This window comes from Erythrolamprus reginae, chromosome 3 (genome assembly GCF_031021105.1).
Source record: "Erythrolamprus reginae isolate rEryReg1 chromosome 3, rEryReg1.hap1, whole genome shotgun sequence".
Classification (NCBI taxonomy): Eukaryota; Metazoa; Chordata; class Lepidosauria; order Squamata; family Dipsadidae; genus Erythrolamprus; species Erythrolamprus reginae.
This window is the reverse complement of record NC_091952.1, coordinates 36,079,558-36,098,356: the sequence shown is the minus strand read 5'-3', so window position 1 is coordinate 36,098,356 and position 18,799 is coordinate 36,079,558. Positions and strand designations below refer to the sequence as shown.

Below are 18,799 nucleotides of genomic sequence, written 5' to 3'. Positions count from 1 at the left end.
CCCAGGCATGTATTAAATTGTCCTAAACTCAATGTTTATGTCAAAACAGAATTATGTTTGTATTTTTGTCTTTAGAAGCATATTTTAAGATAACAGGTCCAAAAAGGAAAAAAAATCAAGAATTCATACTGTTATTAAAGAAATCATAATTAATTTGAAAAAGAACTTTTAAGTGAATCAATGTGAAAATGGCAAGTGGTGGGTTGATGCTGGTTCAGATTGGTTCTTTAGAACTGGTAGCAGAAATTTGGTGCCACTTGCCAAACCGGCAGTGATGACTGGAAATCCATACTCCTGAACCGATCCTCCGTTTGTTGCGGATGGCAGAAAACTCCTCTGTGCATGCCCATGGGCTTCTGCCCATACACAGAAGGCCATTTACAGGAGTGATATACATGCAAGCTTTGCTTGCACATGCACACAAAATGTGCACTTCTGTGGCGATGCGAACCGGTGAGGAAGGTAAGCAGAACCCATCCCTGGCAAGGCTGAATAACAAACTAAATACTTCTCTAGTTTACTTTGCCCTAAAGCAGGGGTCCCCAACCACCGGGCCGCGGACCAGTACCGGGCCGCGGGGCATGTTGCACCGATCCGTGGAGTCAGCAGCTGCCGGCCCTCATGCCGCCACCCCCTCCCTCCAGCGCTTCGCCTCCCGCCGGGCAAGAGGCCTCGGGAGGCAGGTTCTGCCGGCCACAGGATGATGGATGGGACAGAGGGGCGGGAAGGACTGAGAGGCTCAAGCCTCTTTTGGCTTCTGCCGCGGGGCGCTTTTGCATTTTTGGCTGGGGGGAGGCAGGAGGGCCAGCCTGACCCCCTCTCTCCAGCGCTTAGCTCCCGCGGGGCAAGAGAGCTTGGGAGGCAGGTTCTGCCGGCCACAGGACAATGGCGGGAAAGAGGGGCGGGGAGGACCAGCACCCCCATGCTTAATCCCGCCCCCAACCACGCCCCTTTCCGCCCCCACTGGGCCATAGAAAAATTGTCTTGCTGAAACTGGTCCCTGGTGGAAAAAACTTTGGGGACCACTGCCCTAAAGCATCTACAATAATTTATCTACTTAATTAATAGTGCTACCAGCTTTTAGGCATCTTCATACCTTTTATAAATCCTTCCCATTCTTTCATTTGGACCACACTCTGATTCTCTAGTACTTACCTTGAGTTGCAATGTAATGGTGAGGCCGATGGTATCCCTAAAAAGAAGACAACGAAGGTAAACCCATGAATTTCAATTTGTGGCACAATTCAGATATGCATTTGATTTGTTAAAATTTTGCTTAAAATCGCAAAAATCAATGTTGCCTTTGATGCTTCTGAAGTAGGAAAAGGGATATGAAAATTGCATTTCTCATGTATCGTCAGGACAGAGACAGAAAATCCTCAATTGTACAATTGTTAAATTTATTTATTCTTTATTTTATTTTATTTATTTTATTTATTTTATTTATTTTATTTATTTTATTTATTTTATTTATTTTATTTGTTTTATTTATTTTATTTATTTTATTTATTTTATTTATTTTATTTATTTTATTTATTTTATTTTTTATTTTATTTATTTTATTTTATTTTATTTTTTTATTTTATTTTTTTATTTTATTTTATTTTATTTTACTTTACTTTATTTTATTATTTTATTTTATTTTATTTCACTTTACTTTATTTTACTTTACTTTACTTTATTTTATTTTATTTTTTTATTTTTTTTATTTTTTTTGGATTTGTATGCCACCCAATCCCATAGAACTAGAGTATGAATGATAGGAAGGATAGTGATGGAGACCGAATATCTGAATGCTTGGGATAGACAAAGTGACAGGTAAAATGCCCAGACTATATTTTACAACTGGAAAGCAAATGAGACTTTCTCAAGGTGATCACTGCAGACTTCTAAAGGTCATATCTGAGCTGAGATACAAAGAGTCACAAAAATATTAGTTATATAAAACTACCCTGAATGAAAAAGAAGCATAGTATCATTCATATCAACATGAATTATTTATGGTAGGAACTGTCTCAGATTTCCTGATAGTTCTAAAAATTCTGAAACCATTTATGCATCGATAAGAAAGGAGATTTATGACTAGGACTAAAAACTAGATCTTACTTTCATATTGCCTGCTTAAACCATACTAACTTTAGGATTTAGCTTATATTCGGTGCTAACAAAACATATTTGGAGGAATTTGTGTCCCTTCATCTGTAGCGCCCACATCTGTTTCTTGTCAAAGCAGGAGAGGTCATTAGCTTGCATGTGGGCTTTTTTTTTAAAAAAAGAAATCATGTAGCGTATACATTTTTACATGTTTTCCTTTTTCTTAATTGGAAGATTTTTTAAAACACTGTGATTTAATTGACAATTAGATGAGACTTAGATGAGAAAAGAGGATGTGTAGTACTTTGCTAGAAGTTATTGACTTAATTTGCTTAAAAATTCATTTTTTAATTAGTCAGATGAGTATATGTTTACCCAGCACTCCCCAAGCTGCCGATTTGTCTCCAAACACAATTCAAAGTGTTGGTTATGACCTATAAAGCCCTACATGGCATCGGACCAGATTACTTACGGGACCATCTTCTGCCTCATGTATCCCAGCGGCTGGTCAGGTCCCACAGAGTTGGCCTTCTCCAGGTCCCATCAGCCAGGCAATGCCATCTGGCGGGACCTAGGGAAAAGGGTTTCTCTGTGGTGGCCCCAGCCCCTTTGGAATCAACTCCTCTTGGAGATTCATACTGCACCACCCTCCTATCTTTCCTTAAGGCTTTAAAAATGAACTATCATCAACAGGCCTGAGGCCATCAAATTTTAACATCTACCCCGGCCTATGATTGAAATATGACAGGATGAATGTGGATGATTGGTTTTTAAATTTATTTATTTATTTGTTTATTTATTTGTTTGTTTGTTTATTTATTTGTATGCCGCCCCTCTCCGAAGACTCGGGGTGGCTAACAACAATAAAGAAGACAATGTAACAAATCTAATATTAAAAAATAATCTAAAAAACCCCAATTTAGGAGACCAATCATACAAACAAGCATACCATGCATAAATTCAAAAAACCTAGGGGGAAGGGAAAAATTTCAATTCCCCCATGCCTGACGACAGAGGTGGGTTTTAAGGAGCTTGCGAAAGGCAAGGAGGGTGGGGGCAGCTCTGATATCTGGGGGGAGCTGGTTCCAGAGGGTTGGGGCCGCCACAGAGAAGGCTCTTCTCCTGGGTCCCACCAAATTACATTGTTTAGTCGACGGGACCCGGAGAAAGCCAACTCTGTGGGACCTAACCGGTTGCTGAGATTCGTGCGGCAGAAGGCGGTCCCGGAGATATTCTGCTCCAATGCCATGAAGGGCTTTATAGGTCATAACCAACACTTTGAATTGTGACAGGAAATTGATCAGCAACCAATGCAGACTGTGGAGTGTTGGTGTAACATGGGCATGCTTTGGGAAACCTATGATTGCTCTCGCAGCTGCATTCTGCACGATCTGAAGTTTCTGAACACTTTTCAAAGGTAGCCCCATGTAGAGAGCATTACAGTAGTCGAACCTCGAGGTGATGAGGGCATGAATGACTGTGAGCAGTGAGTCCCGGTCCAGATAGGGCCGCAACTGGTGCACCAGGCAAACCTGGGCAAACGCCCCCCTCGCCACAGCTGAAAGATGTTTCTCTAATGTGAGCTGTGGGTCGAGGAGGACGCCCAAGTTGCAGACCCTCTCTGAGGAGGGTCAATAATTCCCCCCCACCAGGGTTATGGACGGACAGATGGAATTGTCCTTGGGAGGCAGAACCCACAGCCACTCCGTCTTATCTGGGTTGAGCTTGAGTCTGTTGGCACCCATCCAGACCCCAACAGCCTCCAGGCACCGGCACATCACTTCCACTGCTTCGTTGACTGGACATGGGGTGGAGATGTATAACTGGGTGTCATCCGCAGCCTTCTATCCTTCTGAGGTGGGTAAAATGAGGGCCCAAAATGCTGGGGGAAATAACCTGACTCGTAAACCACTTAGAGAGGGCTATAAGAACTGTAAAGTGGTATATCAGTCTAAGTGCTATTACTATTTAATTTGTTAACTTTATCCTTCTTTCTGTTTTTTAATTTCGCAAAAACTTTTCAGGATACTTTATATATAAATTTACAATAAACTGCATTTCACAATCCTGTTCTTTTTTCAACAATCATCACATTGATCATCATGGTTACATATCTAATTTTCTAACAACAAGGGGCGATTGAGATCATGGGAGGAAGAAAAAAAATGACAACTATCGCTTCAATATATTATTTTTTCAAAATTAAAAAAGGTTATTTAGACATTGGCATTTGAAGGAATTTTATCCTTTGCATGTTTACCTAGAAGTAAATTCCACTGATCTCACCATGTTCTTTTTCAATGTTAAACTAACAAAATATTTCTAAGATTGTGAAGGGGGATTGCTAGTTAGAATAGATAGTATTGGCTATTGTACTGCTACTGTCTTCTACCAAAATATAGTTATTTAAACCTAATGCAGCTCATTAAGTAAGGATCACACCCAAAGACAATTTGCTTAGCGATTCTTCAAACAAACATCTCTCTGTGCAAAAAATATTTTCTTATAATACTTACATCAATATAATTTGCATTAATGTAATCTGAATGAGGATCTCCATCTAGTAACTGCAGTCTCACCCTGGAGTGATCATCTGTAAATAATTGGTAGAAAGTGTTAATATTAAACAAAGGAACATTAAAACAAAACAAAAAATACAGTGTACAAATGGAGAAAACTTTGAAGATATCTTCATGTTTATGTTTTCATTTAAAGGTACATAATATTGGTTCCAAATGCCACGGCTAAACTATCCAGCAATATGTTTATTGTATACTTTACTGTAAATCCTGACTTGTTAAAGCCTTGCTTGAACTATGATAGAACGTGATACAGGTTTTGTACTATGGTATTTCTTGGACCGTATTTTGAATAATTGCACAAGATAATATAAACCTCTCAAACCAGACAAGTGCCAGAACATTGCCATTTTTAAAAAAAAATAAGATGATGAAAGGGGCTTAGGTTTTCAGTGATATTTGGAGATTTGACTTGGATTTTATATTTGTGTTGTTAATTACCAAGGTAGATATAATAGATACATAGATATGCATACAGTATAAATAGAATAGATGATTTGTGTTAGATGATAGCTTCAGTATCTATTTATGTTAAAATTCACTGAAAGAGTGAATCTGCCATGAATCAACATACAGATTTTAGTCTCACCTTTAGTCTTTGTTTAAAGACAAGGAACCAGGAGAATAGACTAATCAGAGGAGGAGATCCAGCCAATTTAGGCTATTAGTTTTAAGTGCCATCTGCTCTTGCACAGAGCTCAAGCTTTTTGTTCTAATGTACATTTGCTGAAAATACAACACTTCGGTAGACAGAATATGAATCAATTTCAACTAAATATTGGAAGGTAGCTTGCCTGTATGATTGCATACAGCCATTTAAAATTACAATGGACTTAGAAAACGTTACCTATAACTGGACCTTGAAGTTATGATTGCTGCACCACCTCTGAGGTCATGTGATCACATTTTGTGATCACTTTACAACTGGTTTACATTTACGATCAGTTGCAATATCCCACAGTTACATGGTCACACGGGATGACTTTTTTGTAGGGTTCTCTCCACAAAAAAATATATGACAAAAATGCCCATCGGTTAAAATGGATTTGCAGTAGTTAAGCAAATCATGTGGTTTGCTTAACTACTGCCATTGTAAAATTGAGTCTGATCATATGATGCTATTATTTATGACACCAATGACTTACAGTCAAAATTCCAGGTCCTGACTAAGGTTTTAAGTCGAGGACTACCTATATTTCTTCTTCCTACCAATTATTAATATTATTTTTAAAAATTTTGGAGAAATTATAACTGATTGCTATGAAAATAGATTACTCTGTGTGAACTAAATGTGTGGTTTTATTGAAATTATATAATTTTTCTGTAAACTGCTTTGAGCATAATGAATTTATAGAAAATGCAATACTTAACTTTATTACATTCAAATAGTTCATGCAAAAACGAGCATCCATTTATCAAGTGATATAAATTGACAAAATAACCTCCAAACTTCCAAATACCAATTACTTCATTGTTAGAAGAAATTAGGGTAGCTACTTTGTGTCTACCAAGTTTTTCATCTTTCTGCCTACAAGTCATCTTGCAAACAATATTGTTGTATGTATCTCTCTGGATTCCGATAGGTTTGCAGTATATCAGATACACTCACGCCAGAAAGTGCTATAAATTAGTAAAAATATTAAATTATTGCACAATAGCTATAATTTCAATCTTAATTTCTTGGATCAAAGACTAGTGGACTGATTTTCAACTACGTACAAAATAAAATGCAATATAGTTGCCCAGATTACATGGGAATAACATCTATTATTAATTTAAACAAGTGAATGAATAAAATAATAATAAATAAGGCATAGCAAACAATTCCAGTACAAAAAAAATATCAGAGGCATTCTGTATTATAAGATTTGAACTGAATCACTTTGGATTCAGTATTTCAGTGAGTATAGCCCATACTTCCTATTATATTTATATTCCACACAAATTATCAGCATTTACAAATAGTTGAAAAAATACAACAAAACAATAAAATAAAAATTACAGTATAAATATCATAGTGTTATCAGTAAGAGGCATCTTTCCTTATCTCATGTGTCAACACCACCATTATATAACTTGCATTGGCTGCCAGACACTTTCTGGGTACAATTTAAGATGCTGGTCATTACTTATAAACCCCTTCATGGCAATGCCTATCACAGTTGTTCCTGATCCTCTCTCTTAAACCTTGTCACCTTGCAAGACCAAATAAATATTCTATCTATGCCCGTCCCACTTCTGGGATGAAACAATCCACACACTGAAACAATTCTGGAAGGCTTACAAATCTAGTTCTGTTCCAGTGACTTCAGTGAATGTGGTTAAGATCCCCTTATTGTTGAGTTTTTACATTTACTGTTATGGTATATATTACAGTGATACCTCGTCTTACAAACGCCTCATCATACAAACTTTTCGAGATACAAACCCTGGGTTTAAGATTTTTTTGCCTCTTCTTACAAACTATTTTCACCTTACAAACCCACCGCAACCGGTGGGAGGCCCCGCCTCCGGGCTTCCGTTGCCAGCGAAGCACCCGTTTTTGCACTGCTAGGATTCCCCTGAGGCTCCCCTCCATGGGAAACCCCACCTCCGGACTTCCGTGTTTTTGTGATGCTGCCGGGGAATCCCAGCAGTGCAAAAACGGGCACTTCACTGGCAACGGAAGTCCAGAGGTGGGGTTTCCCAGCGAGGGGAGCCTCAGTAAAATAGCACCATTACAAAAACACAGAGGTCCGGAGGTGGAGTTTCGAGGACTTCGGGAGCTTCAGGGGAATCCCAGCAGGGCAAAAATGAGCGCTTTGGCTGGCAAAAGGGGTGAATTTTGGGCTTGCACGCATTAATTGCTTTTCCATTGATTCCTATGGGAAACACTGTTTCGTCTTACAAACTTTTCACCTTAAGAACCTGGTCCTGGAACCAATTAAGTTTGTAAGACAAGGTACCACTGTATATTACTGTGGCTGGGGTTTTTTTAAAGCCTAGGTTCTCTGTTTTCTTTTATGTTTTAAATTTTTAATATACATTTTTGTTAAAGGTCTTTAAAAACTAAGCCAAGCTAATATGAAGTAAGAAAAATGAAAAGAAAGAGAAGAGAGAAAAAAATCTGTAAACCTTCCAATTTTCTGTGCAGCTGTTCTTGATACAATTATAACTTACTTGATAGGTACAGGATACCTCTCTTCTTTCTATAATACATTAAGTTTAATCATTAACAGCATAAAATCAATAAGGGATATCCAGTCAGCAATACAGTCTTTTCTCTGTTCAAAGAAGTCAGTTTTTACCAGCCATTCCTCCATTGTCGCATGCCAGAATCTTATTGCAGTTGTCATGTACAAAAACAAAGTTCCATGACTTTTCCCTCCAACTGTTTCTCCACCAGTTCCAAAAGCCAAATGATTGCTTTCAATTGTATATTCAGATCCTCTGAATTAGAGCATGTTCTTGAATTTAGAATTTTCTAGCTTTATTACATGTCCAGCACAAGCAATAAAATGTTCCTTCTTGTTGCTCGTAATTCCAGCATAAATCTGAAGTGGTTTTTTTTTAAACATTTTAGATAATTTCTCTGGTGAAAAATACCAATCATACAGCATTTTATAAAATTATCTTTAATATTATAACATAATGTGAATTTCAATCCTTTCAACCACATATCTGCCCTTGGTACATTTGTACATTACAACCAAAATATTGAGCTCACTTTATCATGCAGTATTTCACTTGTTCTCCTTCAGTTTCCAATTTCAATAAAAGTTTATACATTTTAGCAATTACATGTTTATCATTTATACACAGTTTCATTTTAAACTCAACTTTAAAAGGTTCAAAACCATGAGTTATTTATTTTATCTATTTTAAATCTTTCTAATAATTGTAAATAAGAAAAACACATACAATTATATTTTCCTGCCCTTCTGAGTTCTTTTCTTGATTTTGTTTTACATTCTCTTGACAATATTCTCACATCTGACAATAGGTTAGTCAATTGTATTTGCTTATTATTTCTCATCTGTAATATTTCTTGCTTTGAGAGTTGCAGAAGTGTTTACAGGCATAATTTGCCTTTTTCTATTCCATATTGTCAGCATGGCATATCTAACATAAGGTTTTTAAAATTCATGTTGACCTTTATTGTACCATAAATATCCATGCCACTCAAATATTAGGTTTGGTTCTTCTACATCCAAAACCCTTCTATTTCTCAACAACATCCATTCTTTCATCCAAACCAGAAAGCAAGGTGTAAAATACAATTACAAATTCAGGCTCCCTCTTTCTTTTGCAGCTTGCAATAATTTATATTAATTCATATTTCAATCAGTTACAGGTGCACCAATTTCAGTAAAACTATTGTCTGAAACAAAAATATCATTCTAGATAAAACATTCATTTTTATCACAGAAATTTTCCCCATCAATGATAGTTGTACTTTGTCACATATTAATATATCATTTTAAAATTAATTCCATATCTTAACATAATTATTTTGAAATTAACATGTGGTTAATATTTATCATTTTGATACCCAAATATTTTACCCTTTTTCAGACTTAAAACATATTTTATCCATCCTTCTATTTTTATTAATGTTTATTAATGTTAAAATCTATTGCTGCACATTCTTTAATTTAGCCATTAATATTTCAAAACCCTTTAAAGTATCTCACAGAATCAAAACCAAGGCATTTGCAAAAAACCTTAACTTCTAAATTTATTAAATTTACTTCTACATTCCTCTCATCTTACATCTCTATTCAATATTTCAGAAGAAAAATAAACAAGAGAAAGGGTAGAGAGAATCCCTGCCTTGTTCCTGTTGAATGTCACAGTTCACTCCAAAATCCATAAGTTTTAAAACTTTAAACAAAAAAGCCCAATTCAAATTATCAAAGGTCTTTTCTGTGTCTAAGAAGTCAGTGCAGCTTTTTTTTTTTTAAAAAAAATGGGTTACTCCAAGTAAAAACTCACAAAATTATTATCTGTCTATCAGTATTAGCCGATATTATTTACAATGCAAAAGTAAATAATATCAGTCTATAGTCTTCTGCAAAAGTCAGATTTCACAGAAATCTGTCTGTAGATATTATTGTTATATTGGACTCTTTCCAGTGTTCTGGCAGCTTTCCTCTTCTAGGGTTAGGGTTAAAGTTCATTGTATATTGCAAAGGTTGCAAAGATTCATTCTCAAAACATTTATAATTAGATTCAGATAATCCAACTGGTCATAGAATCCTTCTTAATTTAATATTTTTATAGCTTCAGACATTTCTTGTGTTATTCATAATCTGTCCTCACTCAGTAAGTTTTGTTTTTTTAGATATTCATCTATTTTCTCTAGAGAGATGTCCTTTCTTTCATCAAATTATAATAATATGCTTTTTGCATGGCTACTTTGCCCTTAACATCATATCTCCATACTGTAATTTCAATATGATTTTATTTTCCTTTTCTTTTCTTTTTTGTAACTGATATGCTACCCTCTTCTCAGGTTTATTTGCAAGCTCAACTTTTTTTGTTTTACATAATTCATTTTTATTTCCATTTCTCTTACTGTTAACATACAGAATTGCCATTGAAGATGTTTAATTTGTTAAGAGGCACCTGTCTTCTCTGGAGAATTCTTTAGTTCTTTTTTTCTCTTTATTATATCCAAAATAGCAGTCAAGTTTTGGAGACTCTAATGGAGTGGACAATCATAAATAATAATAGTAAAACAGACAAAGTAATAGAAAATGAAGATACTAAAGTACCATGGGACTTGAGAATTCAAACAGACAAGAACCCGCCACATAAAGACTTAGCAATTTTTGATAAGAAAAACCAAAAGGTCTGAATGTGATAGTACCTGGAGACAATAGAATAGAAAGACAAAATCTGAAGAAAATCACAAGATACAAATTCCAAAATATTTGGAGCACCATTTGAACACCACCAGCACTGACAAAATCACTACAAGTCAATTGCAAAATGCAGATTTACTAGTTGCAGCTTACTTCCTGTGACTATACATTTAATACCATTAAACAACAACATCTGCCTACTCCAGAGAAGGACTTTATAGGTGGACAAAAAAATGCAAAATCCAGTCTAACCATGTGGCTGACTGCCACCAAGCACAACAACCATTATTCCCCCTCATGATTGTCCTACTGAGAAAAATCATTCTCCAAGTGGGGTGGAGCTAGCCTCCAAGTGATTGAGTTATGGCTACCTCTTACAAAGTGGGTAGCCATTATACTTCCAGTCCTCCAAAGGATTCTCAGACCTTGGAATGGCCTTCCTTCATGACAGCTTTAGTACTAATCTGTTTTAGGATGGAGGATTGTTTCAAACAAAGTCCTCTACTTTATGTTACTTGTGTCACATTTTTTTTGTAAAAAAATATTCCTATTATTTCTAAGAAACACCATTAGTTGCTTTCTTAATTCAAATCAACAATTATTCCAGTAGAAACAGTCATTATTTTTTTAATTTATTTTCCAGTTCTTTTCATTCGTAAGCTCACATGTCTGCTTTGTCATTCATTTTAGCAGTGGTTAAGCTTCTACTTTTCTTGAACAATGGTTCAACTTTGTAAACATTCTCCTAGAGGTTAACATCATTTTAATCAGCTTGATATTGCTTTCTTGGCACTTTCTAGCTACCTACCTTGTGCTCAATGTTCTATGTCCCATTAACACACTTAATAAATAAATGATCATTCCTCCTTTGTGTCGTTATGCAACTTTGCTTATATATCCTGGATTCAATTTATTTTAATTTATGTGAACTAGAAGCTGCATTGTGATTTAAATCAGACAGTTAGGTTGCATTTGTATCCTTAGAACACATTACACGAGTCTTTAAAGCATTTTTAAAGCGTTATCATTTGTGCAGCTATTTTGAACTGAAGTGGAAAAGGTGTTTTTGAATGTGACTATCTGAGTCTTCTATTTTCACTTTCTTAAAGAAAATGCAATTTATTGGTTCACCTAGAAGCCACATTGTTCTAGAAGAATACACACTGAATTAAGGAGCACTAAACTCATTGTACCTAACATTACATGAAACTCCAGTGGAAAAAAGTGTGGCTTTTTAGACAGGCACCAATAACAGAATAACAGAGTTGGACGGGACCTTGGAGGTCTTCTAGTCCAACCCACTTCTTGGACAGGAAACCCTATACCATTTCAATACTTGTCCAATCTCTTCTTCAAATCTTCCAATGTTGGAGCACCTACAACTTCTGGGAGCAAGTCATTCCACTGATTTGATTTGATCTGATCTGATGTAATCTAATTTATTAGATTTGTATGCCGCCTTTCTTGTTCTAACTGTGAAGAAATTTCTCCTTAGTTCTAGGTCGCTTCTCTCCTTGATTAGTTTTCATCCATTGCTTCTTGTCCTGCCCTCGAGTGTCTTGGAGAATAGCCTGACTCCCTCCTCTATGTGGCAACCTCTGAGACATTGGAACATATCTCAGTCCTTGTTTTCATTAAATTAGACATAACCAATTCCAGCAACCATTCTTTATATATTTTAGTTCCCAGTCCCCTTGCTACACCATCAACAGGTATAGCAAGTGTGTCCAAATCCTTTCCACTTTGAATTAAAGTAATTCTGCATGTTGTTGTATTATATGTAATAAGGTGTTGTTTGACATTATATTATTATATTTTTACATTATAGCTTACAAAATTAGTGAACAAATTGCAGTGCAATCTTATACATATTCTCTTCTAACTAAATTCTGAAACTTTTTTCAAACATGTGGGTAGGGCCATGCTTTCTAGAGATAACACAGGGTTTGTGATATTTTAGAACAAAGTCCATGAATGATCTTTCTAAAATGCCAACTAAAGTTTACCAATTGTCCAAAGTCACAACTTAACAACACAGAGCAATCATGAAAATCTAGCTCCCATGCTACTGGTAATATTGCAACACAAATATTGGTTTCACTCTACAACCCCAAACAGTGAGAATAAATACATAGATGTCTCTTAAATGTGGTAGGCTTGTTTTTGTTTTTTTTCAATTGCAGTGTTCATTTAGTTTATGCACTAAGATCAATAGAGAAGTCCTGTTTATTCTTTTTTCTTATCTGGACTAGTTAATTTATCTAGGACCTTCTTGGTGATAGTAGCGGATCTTTGGAATTTGCTTACCTGCTTACCTTATACATTTAAGAATCTTGTACATAAAGATTCACTGTTTATCTTTTATCTATCATATGAATCATGTCAGAGGTTCATCGCTCTCAGTCCGCACCCAACTTCTATGAGTTCTTTAGAACATGTGGAGATAACACGATGTCCAAATAGCAAAACTTATCAACAGCTCTGCCTGCATTTTGCCTTATCGAAAATAGGTTTCTAACCAACAAAAAGCCATATGCTCAGCTGGAAAAGTGTTTGATGTCATGAAATTGATATTCCCCTATCTCTGTTCCCAGGTATCTTCAATGCCAGCCTCTCACCCCCCCAAAAGTAGATTTTTGTCACTTGGGTCCACTGAGACCAATGTGAATCTATACAAAGAACAATAAATCAATGGAAAAAATGGGGGAAGAGGGAAATACTACTAACACAGAAGCTGTTATTAAGCTGAAATGTTCCAAAGACTAGGAAGTTATTCTTTGTTACAGTTATGCTCTTATACATATAAGATGCTTACAGATACACACAGGAAGTTCAGTTCAGTTTGAATTTGCACCTACAGGAGATGATGTTGCCATATCTATTCTTATTGCGGTTTTCATCTTCTTTGGCGGTGTCCCAAGATGCTGTCTGCCCTTCGGGTAGAGCCTGCAAATTAAAGAAGGAATATTTATAAAATAGGAAAGACCTTCAGGGTTTGTTTTTTTTAACTTAATGAAGTAGAGGGCAGGAGAGAGGCAGCATATAATTTAGCACTCTGCCAAGACAGTTTATTTCTGGGGAAACCTACAATGAACAATAATGAAGAGTCAATTAGTATTCTATGGCTTATGTAACTTATAAATGGCTACACTAATTGGAACAAAACTGACACGCGTTTAAGATCGGCCACAATAGGATTGTATGACTGTATGAATTGGGTTTTAAATTGTTTTGATATTATTTTTAGTTGTTATAAGCCACCCATAGTTCTTTGGGAGTTGGGCAGCATACACATTTTATTAATAAATTAATTAATAAATAAAAACAATTAAGGATTTGCTTAATTTTGCATATTTTGGTTAAAAATAATATATATTATTTTTACTGATAAAAGGGAGTCTGGGCAAATATTGATATTGTTGTCACTATAATGTCATCTCTACCATAGAAATGGGTTTATCTTTCTCATGTCCTAAGAAATGTCAGGATACATATATGGCACTTAAACTAAGCCCAAAAGCTAAATAAAAGTATAAAAGCACTTGGTAGTATAGGATTTTCCATATAATTCTCCCATTATAAACATACAGACATACATATAGAGTACATACAAACATACACATGTCAAGTATATGTGTGGATAAATTTAAATGTCTTTTGCAAGCTTTCATGTGGTAGTCTATTCCATCAGCTTTGGGGTTATTCATAAAGCAACCTGGGATAATTCAAATGCATTGACAGGCTCAGAAAATTTAGAACAAGAGTTGAATTGGGAATGGCAACAGTATGAGTGGCAAATAAGCTGTAACAAACTATTGTTGGAATACCTTCATAGCCCAAGTTGTCTTTTTTCAGTGATAAAATCCCCCCAAAATCATATATTCAGCATAGTCTGGAATATTAAATATGTAATAGATTTAGAGATGGCATTAGCTTAACATTCCCAGATAAAAAATGTAGCCTATAATCACAAATGGTACTGAAAAAATATTATGTGAAACCCATAATTACAAAATCCATCATTTACTATTGTTAACTAATATATAGTCCATAGAAACCCAGAGCTGATAACATAGCTTCTTTGGTTGTGAGTTGTTCTAATATACCAGATATTACAGTAATGGTATGACATTATAGTAGTTTTATTTTTTTTAAAAAGCTTGCCAGACTGTAGTTTATAAAAGTTCTGCAAAGCAGTAATTCCAGGATGCACTATGTATGATTTTCTTGGTAAAATGGATAATAAATGAGAGGTAGCTCAATCTCTATGTTTATGAAATAATGTTTCAGCAAATGGGAAAATCTTTGATCACACCTCATTTTGTTGTACAAAGAAAGTGCTATCTAATAGCATATAATGTTCTGAGTGGGGAAGAATATAAAGGAAAAAAGTAATTGAAATAAGGCATTTTTCTTCATCAAAGACAAGATATACATTTGTATCTTGTTTCAATAAATTGTTCAGAAAAACTCATAATAATTTAGTTGCTACAACAAACAAACAAAAAACAAAAACCCCCTCAATATTCATGTACACAGAATGATAAATTTGATATCTCCCAAATAATATCATAGCACATTCTCATCTTTAAATAAATACATTTTTATTCAAAAAAAAGTGAATTTAATCCATATATAAAACATACTGGAGAAAGCCGATAACTCTGATTTTATGATCAAATTTATAATTTTGATACATGAAATTGCTTGCCGTTATTTTTAGAAGTTCATGCACTAAGTTTATCACATTTTTCAGTTGTCCTGTGGTGAGGAGGCATTATTTTTAGTACATTTTGGAAATCTTGTAGACATAGTATGTAGTGATTTAAGCAAGGCATTTGACATTCTCATTAGCAAGTTAATTGTGGCTTACATGAGATGACAATTATGTAGATACTGTATGTAAATAGCTTGAAAAATGTCATTAGTGTTTCTTCATCAAACAGTGAGTCACCGTTGTGAGATGGATAACCATATAAATAATTTAAAGGCATGAAGGCATGAAGAAAAATGTCAGAAGACCTAGTTTCAGATTCTTCAATATCAAATTACTACATAAGGTTATGATATAAAAACAGACTCTTCGGAGAGGGGAGGCATACAAATCTAATAATAAAGACTTCATAGATTAGGGAAATCGTCCAAGAATAACAAATCAATATTAGTATTTAAATGCAGTATTTAAATGCAGAGCCAAAGATGAAAATCCAGAACTGTAAGATTGCTTTTTAATAGGTTAACAAAAATGGAAGTGGGGGATCAATGAACCAGCAGCCTAAACACCGCTGGAAAATTCAATCAGAAGAAAAAGAAAAGGCAAACCATAGTTATTCAAATCTTTTTTATTTCAGTCTTCTCCAAATCACCTCCAGAAAATCACCTCCACTTTTTTAGCATTCTACGCAGTAGATAGTCACAATTGGCTGTTTAAAATTGAAGTGATTCATGTGCTTGACTACATTCTCTTTCCCCCTAAGTGTACAAGTGTTCAAAGAATCACAGACTTGGAAGGTACCAAAAGCTTTGAAAAGTCATCTCTAAAATAAAACACCCTTTTATTTAAGTGGAATATTAGCAGAGTCAGTATTCTTTCAACAGATAACTTTTTAGAGTGAGGAGTACTTTTTTTTTGAATGTATCATCTTATCTCAAGTGTTGCTGAATTACCCAGTCTACTACCTCTTGAATTGATCATTTCATACTGTTACCTTCAAGGATATTTTCAACCTAAACCTCACTAATCACATTGGAAGATTATTGAGGATTACAGCTATAGAGGAGATGTAATTTAATGGACCAGATAGTTGAAAGAAGAAAATTGTATTTTGCTACAGTTCACTCAAGAAAGAGGAAGAAAGGCAAGAAAATTGAACCCAGAGCCTGTTGTAGCTGGATGCAACCCAATGGTCTTAGAACAGGAGTATCTTAAAATTTCTTTTGCAGTCATGGAGCCACTTCTGATCACCACCAGAAAAAACAATAATGACATTTCTTTCCTGTTTTGTCATGGAAAATAAAGCAGTACAGTAGTTATATTTATTGGTTTAATCTACATTTTGATTGTTTTTTTAATATTAAAAAAAGACCCATAAATTTCCAAAGTATAACACAATATCCTTGACTTACAAAAACACTTGAGTCCAAAATTTCTGTTGCTAAGCAAAACAAGTATTGAATTTTATTCAGTAATGGGCAGCCAAAATTTTTACTGCCACACTGTGGGTGTGGCTTATTTTGTGGGTGTGACTTAATGGTCATATGACTGGGTACAACCGTATAACCTTACCGGTGTCGCTCGCTGGGGTGACAATTTCCTTCATGTTTCCCACGCTCTCCTTCCTGGTTCACCCTCCCCCCTCAGGCTGGGTAGTTAGGTGAACATGTGCTGCCAGAAGCATAAATGCTGCTAGCACCGCTTCCACCTACACCTTGTGCTTGTACTTCAGGTGGGAGGTGGCCGTGTGAGGCTGGAGTGGAGCTGGCCAGGAGAGAGGGAAGCTGGAGCTGCACAGACAACTTCATTTCTGCTGGTGGAACTCTGTTCCACCCCATCCTGCCTGCTGCCCACCCCTAGTTTTATCCCATTTTATGACCTTCCTGCCACAATTGGCAAGTGAATCACTGCTATTGTTAATTTTTAATATAATTTGAGATGAATCTGGCTTCCCTATTGACAGAAGGGACAACCTTGTCAGAAGTTTGCAAAAGTATCACCACAGGACACTGCAACCATAACAAATATGAGTCAGTTGCCAAGTGTCTGAATTTTGATCATGGGGATACTGCAATGGTTGCAAGGGGGAAAATGGCCTGAAGGAAATTAGCCCCTCCCATCTCTAGTAGAAAAATGAAATATCCTAGGAAATATTGAAAAGGAAGAATATGTTTCCCTGGATGAGAAAAGGAGAAGCATGTTCTAAAGACAAAGCAACTTCCTGCAGCTCCTGGCCCCACTTCAGCTCCATGGGGATGGAATTAAGACCTTCAACTTTAGGCATGCTACGGTGTGCTGTGCATGCAACTTTGGGTGCTTGGCCTGCACGTGCATACATCCCAGTGAGATTTTGCTTCTGCGCATGTGCAGAAAGCAAAATCTTGCGAAGAGATGCACTTGCAAGGGAGAGATTTTGGCGATTTTTTTCACATGCACCAAAGCAAAAAATTGCATCCCCTCATGAGATTTTGCTTCCTGCACATTTGCAGAAGCAAAATCTTGCTGGGATGCACGCACACACACGCTGGACACCTGAAGCTGTGCACACATTTTACTACCGGTGCACACTGTGACCTGTACTGGGTAGGAATCCGATACTGTCCTTAGGAGATGTTAGCATTAGCCCTCTACCCATCTCACCTCATGGCACCTGGGAAGATTGCATCAGCCAGCAATGCTCAAGCAAAGTTGGACTTAGGACAGCCTACAGAGTTGCCCCTGCATGGCCCCATGGGAGCCTGACAGCCAATCAGTGTGCCTTTCTTGCACAGGTGCAGCAGCAGGGATGGGAGATGCCCTGGAATGCTGGAAACACCATTCTGGTAGAGGAAATGGAATGCATAGCTTCGCTTCATTGCTGTCGGGCATGCACGCGGCATGCAAGTGCAACCGGCACAATTCTGGTAAAAATTGCAAGGTTTTTTTGCACGTAGCCTGCTTTCTGCTTTCCTGTGCCGCAGGATGCCACAGGCCACTCACGGCAGAGCTGCTGTGAGCAGTGCAGTGGGGCAGCTGCTGTCAACTTACTTGTGGATGGGAGCAAAGTGAGTGAACAGATGTGATGAGCGGAGCGGGCGAGCAGACAGGCTGCTTGTGGCAGAGATGACATGAGCGGCGCAGTGGGGTGAGTGGCAGCCGTCAACTTACTTGCTGGTTTCTGGGGATTTTTTGCTTCCGCTCATGCACAGAATCAACCCCTCCCTCCATAAATCTCTCATGCATGTCCTCGCAAGATTCGGCTTCTACCCACCGTTGAGCAGGAGGCCCCAGGGCGGGGCTCAAGAAAGGGCATAAAACTAAGGGACTCTCAACATTTCACCCCTTTTCTCTTCTTTTTCAACATCTTCAAGTGTGTGATCTCCCTTTCCCCAGGACCTCAGACCATGTGGTCCTGCCATCCTCCAAGCAGTCAGCCATGCTTCCAGTGTCTTTTCCCCACTTTGAACTGAACTGAGAAGTTTTATTCCTTACAACAGGCTACAATTAACTTTTTTCAGTGTCATTGTAACTTCAAGCAGTCATTAAATGAACTGTTGTAAGCAGTGTTCCCTCTAATTTTTTTTCGA

General features: G+C 36.6%; 1 protein-coding gene across 2 annotated transcripts in view; it reads right to left on the bottom strand.

The window, feature by feature from the left end:
- The window catches only part of PTPRT (protein tyrosine phosphatase receptor type T), a 678,043-nt gene that overhangs the window by 43,084 nt on the left and 616,160 nt on the right, over positions 1–18,799 (bottom strand). For both annotated transcript variants that reach the window (XM_070744761.1, XM_070744762.1), the window contains exons 19-21: positions 13,378–13,465; positions 4,611–4,687; positions 1,156–1,192 (exon numbers count right to left, since the gene is read on the bottom strand). In XM_070744761.1, coding sequence (XP_070600862.1) covers positions 1,156–1,192; positions 4,611–4,687; positions 13,378–13,465 — 202 coding nt within the window. The remainder of the gene's footprint in view (positions 1–1,155; positions 1,193–4,610; positions 4,688–13,377; positions 13,466–18,799) is intronic.